The following is a 9,673-nucleotide window of genomic DNA, read 5'->3' on the forward strand; positions in this document are numbered from 1 at the left end:
CATGTGTTTGTAACAGGCAAAAGGAAACGAGATAGACCCATGGTTCCTTTTGAGAATATGCATAGAATCACTTTCTGAGCCGATTTATGCATGTCCGTCCACCGTCCGTCTGTAGTTGTTAAATTGTAAACAAAGTACAGGTCGCATTTATCATCCGAATTGGATGAAATTTGCCATAGGTCACTTATTTGGTCCAAGGACGAACCCTATTGAAATTGAAAAAATCGGTTCAGATTTAGATATAACTCCCACATATATTTTCGTCCGATTTTAGATAAATTGTTCCCCAAAGTCCCTAAATATCTTTCGATTTGCACGAAATTTGGCATATCGTACTGATGTAGCCCTAGAATGACGTACGTAAAGTTTCGTGAAAATCGGTTCAGATGTAGATATAGCTCCCATATATATTTTCGTCCGATTTAAGGTAAATGGTGTAACAAAGTCCTTATGTATCATTCGATTTGCACGAAATTTGGCATAGCGTACTGATTTTAGCCTAGAATGATGTGTGCAAATTTTCGTGAAAATCGGTTCAGATTTAGATATAGCTCCCATATATAGCTTCGTCCGATTTAAGGTAAATGGTGTACCAAAGTCCCTATATATCTTGTGAGGTGCACGAAATTTGGCATAGCATAATGAATTAAGTCTAGAATAACGTGTGCTAAGTTTCGTGAAAATCGATTCGGATTTAGATGTAGCTCCCATATATATTTTCGTCCGATTTTATGGAATTGGTGCACAAAAGTCCCTATATATCTTTCGATTTGCACGAATTTTGGTACATGGTACTGAAATAAGTCTAGAATGATGTTGCTAGTCCGATTGACACAACGCACTGCAGAAATATAAATTAGTCTCTGGCAAGTTTCCTGAAATCGTTTCAGATATAGATATGTAACAAACACCCTACGTCTGTTGGGATACATATTTAGAATATACCCAAAGTGGTGAAGGGTATCATATAGTCGGCCCAGCCCGACTTTACTACTTTGCTTACTGTTTTTTTTTTATCTGTTAGACACATTTTACGATCATATTGGTTGGAATTTGCATAGAAAGTTCTCTATGGGTACCAAATATCCATGCAAAAATTTATAGATGTAGGTTCAGGTTTTCTGCCCTCATACAAAGGTACAATTTGAGTATTTACCCAAAAATTGGTTATAAACTTATTAACTGACGAACCACTTGATGTTAGTTGCCAACATTTGGTGTTTATATCAATACAACTACTGATATCGGTCTCTGGGTCCATGTTTTGATAAAGCCCCCATATAACACACCTCCCGATTTAAGGTATTTTTTGTCAATTATACACATTTTACATTTAAATTGGTTATAAATTGGCCTAGTGAGATCTCTTTTTGTACAAAATAAGCATGTCAAGTTGTTCGGCTTCTAAAGAATTTATAAATATATATAAATACCCCAAATCAGGATCGTGTATAATTCTTTGCATGGATATTCGGTACCCATAGAGAACACCCTGTGCCAAATTACAGACAATTTGATTGTAAAATGTGTCTTATAGACAAAAAATACCTTAAATCGGGAGGTACGGTTATATGGGGCCTATTAAAAATATACACAGACAGCCGCAGCTCGCCTGTATAATAAATTATGACACGACACGGTGACCCCGACCGTTCCTTGTGAGTGGTTGTAAAGCACTCCTCTGTACACGCAATTATTGAGACACGGTTCTCCCGACCGTTCTATATGAGTGGTTTTTAGGCACTAATTTTATTTTGAAATATTTATTCTTAGGTTCTAATTAAACAACTCTTTCTTAGCCTAATCTCAAACACAAAATACTTATCAGTAAACTATTTGTTCTTGAAAACTTGGGCCACTGTGGGTATATACTACATATGTATCTTAACAGATGTCGACTTTTTGAAGGAACATTGACATGAAATTGAGGGATCTTAAATATGTGATCTTTATCTATATCTAAACCGACTAACATCAATCTTTGCACATGTATTTCTGTAACCTATGCTAAATTTTGTAAGTCTATTTAAGGGGACCCCCCATTCTCGGTGTCAAAAATTTTTTTGATTTAATTCGTATTTACTATAATTCTAGAATGTTTCTACAAAATTTCAAGTGAAAATCTCAAGAACTCTTGAAGATATAGCCGATTTATTGTGTCAGCATCAAGTGACGGCTAACGGGCTTTTGAAACTTTAAACGCGTTTTTCTCAAAACGAATGGCAGGCACGATAACTCAAAAACTAATAATCCAATCGGTTTCAAATTTTGACACGTTTCTCTGGGAGTATGTAGCTCTCGTGTGAACTAGGATAAAGCCAATCGGTGAAGATATTCCTTATTTTTTAACTAGTTTGTGGTAAAAAATAGGCGATTTTCCAAAAAAAAATTTCAAAGTTTCGCCATTTTGTTAATTGTTGTGCGAAGTCAATAATCCTAGTTCATACGAGAGCCAGACATGTCCTCTTTCTAACACAGTTGGAATTTTCGGATTCCGATGTTCCAGTGAGGAGTTATCATGCCCACCATCGAAAATATGGACTTTTCTTTGAACCCAAAAAACAACAACAACAAATTTTTGTAAATTATTTTTCTTCCTTTTTAAATCTTCAAATATATATGTGCCAAGTTACAAACCTTTACAAGCATTGGTATTCATTTACCAGCCCATTTAAAATCTTAAAAATAAAAAATCGAGAATGGGGGGGTTCCCTTAAGGGAACCCCCCCATTTAATTGTTCAAGATTTTCAATGGGCTGGTAAATCAATACCAATGCTTGTTAAGGTTTGTAACTTTGCACATATATATTTGAAGATTTAAAAGAGAAGAAAAATAATTTACAAAAAATTGTTGTTATTGTTTTGTTGTTGTTTTTTGTAATTCAAGAAAAGACCTTATTTTTGATGGCGGGCATGATAACTCCCCTTAAAGCAAACATTTAACTTCAATCAGACATCCATTGATTACTTGGTGTACACTTAACATGAATAGGTAGAAATTATATATGGAAGCTATGCTATTACTACATCTGAACCGATTTCAAGGAAACTTGCCAGAGATTAATTTATATTAACGTCAGTAGGTTGTGTCAATCGGCCTAGCTATGGATTTTTAGTGCACCATTTACTTAAAATCGGACGAAAATATATATGGGAGCTATATCTAAATCTGAACCGATTTTCATGAAACTTAGCACACATTATTATAGACGCAATTCAGTACACTATGCCAAATTTCGTGCAAATCGAAAGATATATAGGGACTTTAGTGCACCATTTACATAACATCGGTCGAAAATATATATGGCAGCTATATCTAAATCTGAACCGATTTTCACGAAACTTTGCACACGTTATTCTAGACATAATTTAGTACGAAATGCCAAAATTCGTGCAAATTAGAAGATTCTCAGGGACTTTGGTGCACCATTTATCTAAAATCGGGCGAAACTATGTATGAGAGCTATATCTAAATCTGAACCGATTTTTACGAAACTTTGCACACGTCATTCTAGTCTTAATTAAGTACGCTATGCCAAAATTCTTGCAAATCAAATGATTTTCAGGGACTTTGGTGCGCCATTTACCTAAAATCGGGCGAACCTATATATGGGAGCTATATCTTTATCTGAGCCGATTTTTACGAAACTTTGCACACGTCATTCTAGACTTAGTTCAGTACGCTATGCCAAAATTCTTTGCCTAAAATCGGGCAAAACTATATATGGGAGCTATATCTAAATCTGACCCGATTTTCTCGAAACGTGACACACGTCATTCTAAACTCAATTCAGTATAATATGCTAAATTTCGTGCAAATGGAAAGATATATAGGGACTTTGGTACACCATTTACCTTAAATCGGACGAAAATATATATGGGAGCTATATCGAAATATAGACCGATTTTCCGGAAACATAACACACATCATTCTATACCTAATTCCTTACGCTATGCCAAATTTCGGGCAAATTGAAAGATATATCGGGACTTTGGTACACCATATACATTCAATCGGACGAAAATGTATATGGGAGCTATATCTAAATCTGGACCGATTTTTCCGAATTTCAATAGGGTTCGTGCTTGTGCCAAATAAGTGACCTATGTCAAATTTCATCCAAATCGGATCATAAATGCGACCTGTACTTTGTTTATAATTTAACATGGACAGACGGACATGCATAAATCGACTCAGAAAGTGATTCTATGCATATTCTCAAAGGGAACCATGGGTCTATCTGGATTATTTTTGCCTGTTACAAACATATGCACAATGACGGCGTATAAATATAGTAAACCCCACCTAATATTTATCCAAAAATTACCACAAAATTGCATGTCGCTAATATTTTGGACATTTCATCATCTCCATGTGGGGTGAACAATGTCTAGACGGAAATTATTCCAGAAATGTTCACAACGTCGTTCGTTAACTTTATTAACTAATGACCTACATAAATAAGCAATCGTATATTCCCAGATACTACACCTGTTCGATGATAAGTGTGCGTACAATGATACTGAACTTGAAATTGTGCAATCAGACGATAGTTACCAGCTTTATCGCTTGAAGATAAACACTGAAGCGGGGTGATAAGTGCTCTTGATTATCAATTGAATTAAAGTGCGAAGCATTGTTCTGATAAAGGCGCTTGAAAGTGCGATAAGTCTAGTGTTTAGAAATTCAAACAGTAACCCACTGACCGGCAAACGAAATACATCACCAAAATGGGTACGCGCTTATTTGTGATTTGTGCTCTATTTGTGAGCTGTGGCATGTTGCTGCAGCCCACACATGGTGCTAAAATTCTATCGGTGTTCCCCTATTCGGGACCATCACAATATATTTTTATTTCGCCGCTACTGAAGGCATTGGCGGAAAAGGGCCATGAAGTCACTTCCATTTCGACGTTTCCCCAAAAGGAAAAGTTGAAGAATTTCCGTGATGTTCCGGTCATGGAAAATAGCAAGGTGTTTGATGGTAAGGTCATATTCCTACAATTTGGAAATTCTGATTTAATTTAATTTTTTTTTTGCTTTAGAAATGATAACGGAAATGACAACCGAAACCACCAAGAAGTCATTCTTCGAAGAATTTGTGGAACTCAGCAGCCTGGGTGTTATGGTCAGCAGCAATGTTCTGGAAAACTCTGAAGTAAAACATCTTCTGAAAAATGAAAAATTCGATTTGATCATCATTGAGGTTTTAAGCACGGAATCGTTATTGGGTTTAGGCGAATATTTCCAGGCACCCATGATTGGAGTCTCCACCTTTGGAACAATTAATTTCATCGACTATTTAACGGCAAATCCCTCACCACCCTCATATATACCACACATGAGTTTGGATTATGGCAACCACATGTCGTTGTGGGAACGGACGGTGAATGTCCTCTCATATCTTGTGGATGAGGTTTGCTTCAATTATCTAATTCTACCCGGTCAAGAACAAGTCTATAGGAAATATTTCCCCAATGCCAAACTGAGCCTGGATGAGGCTCGCAGAAATGTCTCATTGGTGTTATTGAATGATCACTTTACATTGAGGGCACCACGACCCTATGTACCCAATATGATTGAGGTGGGAGGTTTACATATCAAGCAAAAACCCGACCCCTTATCCGAAGATTTACAAAAGTTTTTGGATAACTCACCCGAAGGTGTAATTTACTTTTCCATGGGCTCCAATGTCAAGAGTAAAGATTTACCTCCACAAACCCTTAAGGCCATAATGTCCACCTTTGAAGAGCTGAAAATCAAGGTACTATGGAAATTCGAATTGGAAGAGTTGCCAAATAAACCCGACAATGTCCTCATACGCAAATGGTTTAATCAACCCTCCGTATTGGCTCATCCAAATGTTAAACTTTTCATCTCCCATGGTGGCTACTTGAGTACCACCGAAACCATTTTCCATGGTAAACCCATTTTGGGTATACCTGTTTTGGGTGATCAATTTATGAATGTTAAAAACTCTGTCAAAGCTGGTTTTGCTCTCAGTATTGATTTGAAAACTTTAACAAAGGAGGAATTTAAAGGCAAAATTGAAGAGTTGTGGTCAAATCCTAAATATACAAATGCTGTGCGGAAATTATCAAAACGTTACCGGGATCAACCATTAACGCCTCTGGAAACTGCAATTTATTGGGTGGAGTATGTTCTAAGGCATGAAGGAGCTCCTCACATTCGCAATGCGGGACAAGATTTGACATATATGCAATATCATAATATTGATGTTTATCTATTGTTAACAAGTTGTATTTTTGTTGTTGTGTTAGTGATTGTGAAAGTTATTGGCCTTGTTAAGAAAATTGTAGGTGGTAGTTCGAAGGAAACAAAAAAGTCGAAAGTTAAGAAAAACTAATTTAATTTAAAATTATTAAAAACATTTTTATAAATAAAACTGGAGTATTTTTATAGTCTAATAAAATTTAGTCTAATTTAATTCACTTCATTTTAATTTACATACCATATCGAGAACTAATTAAATAAAAAGTGTCTGATAATGTTCCCGACATATATATACCCTCAGCATATGGTTTCCGGATGTGTACGAAATTAGTGTAAAATATTGAGGTGGATTATTTTTATTAAGTGGACCCACCTATTCCTGGTTTAAAAATTCTAGCAGACGTCGCATTTTCGACGAAACATTGACATAAATATGTTATCTTTATCTATTAGTGAAACGACTAAAATCAATCCATTCACATGCCTTTCTACAACCTATGCTAAATTTCATTTCATTTGAGTGCAATGGGATACATTTATGTAAAACGATTTAAAGCAAACATGATACACCCTTTTCTATATGCCGCTCTGTTCAAAATTTAATCTCAATCAGACAGCCGTTCGAAATATATATGGAAGCTTTGCACAAATTTCAACAAAATGCAATAACGCCATTCTAGTATCAATTCGATACGTTGTGCAAAATTTCGTGACAATCGGAAAAACATTAGGAGTTTGGTGGACCATTAACCTAAAATCGGACGAAAATATATATAGTGGTGGTCAGGTTATTAAAACATTAAATTTTCTCTTCGATTCGTTGGAAGTATTTTCAATTTTATATTTTTTAAATCAGAATACTTAGATATACTGCACTTGAGAGATGTAGTGTGATAATATAAAATTATTGCATACAATTGATTGCAATACAATGAACATGATAATATATTTCCAAAATAATAATTTTATACCCTTTACCACACTGTGGTACAGGGTATTATGTCTTTGTGCATATGTTTGTAACAGGCAAAAGGAATCGAGATAGACCCATGGTTCCTTTCCTTGGTTCAGATTTAGATATAGCTCCCATATATAGTTTCGCCCGATTTTAGGTTAATGGTGCACCAAAGTCCCTGAAAATCATTCGATTTGGTACAGCGTACTGAATTAAGTCTAGAATGACGTGTGCTAAGTTTCGTGAAAATCGGTTCAGATGTAGATATAGGTCCTGTTCACGTAGCGAACATGGTTTTTAAATTTATTTTATTTATTTATTTTCTATCAAAGGTACATTGGTTTTATACACAATATTTTGAGTTTCTACCTTAAAGATATTTCAACAAATTTTAACATACTTGTAATAACTAAATACATTTTAAAAAGTTCTATTTAATAGGAAAAAGATAGTAAAAAACCTACAATTTAATATCACAAATAGTTAATGAAAAGCTTTAAGATAACATCTAATCATAGCTATACTTGATAATATATAATATTAGGTGTTATCAAATCAAACCTCTCAGGTGGGCATATGTTGACCTTCTGCATTTTTCTTCAAATGACAGCGCCATGTCCTTTATAATATTATTGATCATTATAATCTGAGCCCTAGTGTGAAGTTGAATTGTAGGATACCGTCTTGGAAGATTGTAAATTATCTTCAGATTCTTATTTTGTATAATTTGTAATTTTTTCAGATGCGATTTGGCGCAGTTATACCAAATTTGGCAGCCATACGTTAGAATAGGCCTTAGACACATTTTGTATAATAGTAGTTTATTTTTTAAATTTAATTTTGATTTTTTATTTAGTATGGGATATAAAGATCTGCCACATCTTATAGCCTTATGACATGCGTCTTCTATATGTTCTTTAAAGGTTACTTTTCATCTAGAATAACGCCTAAATATTTAACGGATTTTGAAAAAAATAGTTCCTTACCATTTACCTTAAGTTTTATAGAAGGGATTCTTTTGGGCGACTTATTGTAAGGAAATATAATGGCTTGAGATTTTTCTTTATTGATTTTTATTTTCCATTTAGAAAAATATTTAGAGGCTAGTGCAGAAGCTTTCTGAATTCTTTTCACGATTGTGTTTGAAAGTTTTCCTTGGCAGATGATAGCGCTGTCATCTGCATAAAAAGCTACTTCGTTGATTTTGGAAGTTTTGAAATCGGAGATGTACAGCGAATACAGCAGAGGTGAAAGTACTGAACCCTGAGGGACACCCATCGACAACAAACATTCTTTCACTAAGAAAACTTTTAATTAATTTTATCAGATATAAGGGAATATCCATTTTATGAAGTTTAAAAATTAGGCCTTTGTGCCAAATAGAGTCAAAGGCTTTTTCGACATCAAGGAAAATAATACCAGTAGAAAACCGTCGGTTTTTATTCGATGTTATAATATTGACTAATCTCTTGATTTGGTGAGTGGTAGAATGTTGAGGTCTGAAACCAAATTGATGCCTATGGATCAAATTGTTGTCTTCTACAAAAGTTTGTAATCGGCGAAAAATTATTTTCTCAAAAATTTTACCTATGGAACTTAATAGGCTAATTGGTCTGTAATTGGAAGGAAGTCTGTCATCTTTGCCCTTTTTTGGGATCGGTATAACTTTGGCCAATTTAAAAGCACTCGGAAAGTATGAATTGATTATGCAAAAGTTGTATACTCTTAATAAATAATTTAGGGCAGAAACAGGTATATTTTTTAACACCATATTGTTAATTTGATCTATTCCAGGTGCTTTTGAGTATTTAAGGGATACAATCAGATTCTTTATTTCGTTTAGAGATGTGAAAGGCTGATCATTGCTATTTGATGAAGTGTCTGATTCCAAGAGACTATAAATATGATTGACCTTGTTTTCAATGGATGTTGATGAGTTTGACGTAATTAAATGCGCTTTTTCGAAGTGGTCGGCGATTAAATTGGCCTTCTCTTCGTTAGAATAAACTTCTTTGCCATTTACCACTAAATTTTTCATTGAGTTGTTAATTCCTTTCATCTTTTTTGTAATTTTCCCAAATTTTTTACTGCCTGTGGGTAAAGTAGACAGAAAATTTGACCATTGTGCATTTCTTTCATTATTTATATTGATGGAAATGAGTTTATTTAGCTCCCTAAGGATAGCACCTATTGACGTTTTGTCGATTGGATTTACACAGCGTTGGAATCTTCTTTTATGTTTGTTTCTTGTGGATATCAGATATTTACATAATTCATTTAATTTGTTGTTTTTATTTTTCTTGTGTCTAAGGGGAATTGTGTCGAGGCATGTGGTTTTTAAAGTGTCCGTAAATTCTTTTATCGATTCTTCAATGTTTGTGACAGATATATTCTCGTTAAGGAGTGAGGAAATAATTATTTTTGAATTCAATAGAGTTTTAAAACTTTTCCAATTGACGTTACGAAAATCTAGATATGATTTTT

At 34.4% G+C, this 9,673-nt stretch overlaps 1 protein-coding gene across 1 annotated transcript; it reads left to right on the forward strand.

Annotated features, from left to right (window-relative positions):
- The first annotated feature begins 4,731 nt into the window (after window positions 1-4,731).
- On the forward strand, window positions 4,732-6,367 carry LOC133336028 (UDP-glycosyltransferase UGT5-like). Its single transcript, XM_061544324.1, has 2 exons — window positions 4,732-4,984; window positions 5,046-6,367. Exons 1-2 carry the CDS (start codon window positions 4,732-4,734, stop codon window positions 6,365-6,367), a joined length of 1,575 nt encoding a protein of 524 aa, XP_061400308.1.
- The last annotated feature ends 3,306 nt before the right edge of the window (window positions 6,368-9,673 follow it).

The sequence above is a fragment of the Musca vetustissima genome, unplaced genomic scaffold (assembly GCF_032173495.1).
Source record: "Musca vetustissima isolate MV318-11 ecotype Yass unplaced genomic scaffold, APGP_CSIRO_Mvet_v1 utg398883, whole genome shotgun sequence".
NCBI classification, from domain to species: domain Eukaryota; kingdom Metazoa; phylum Arthropoda; class Insecta; order Diptera; family Muscidae; genus Musca; species Musca vetustissima.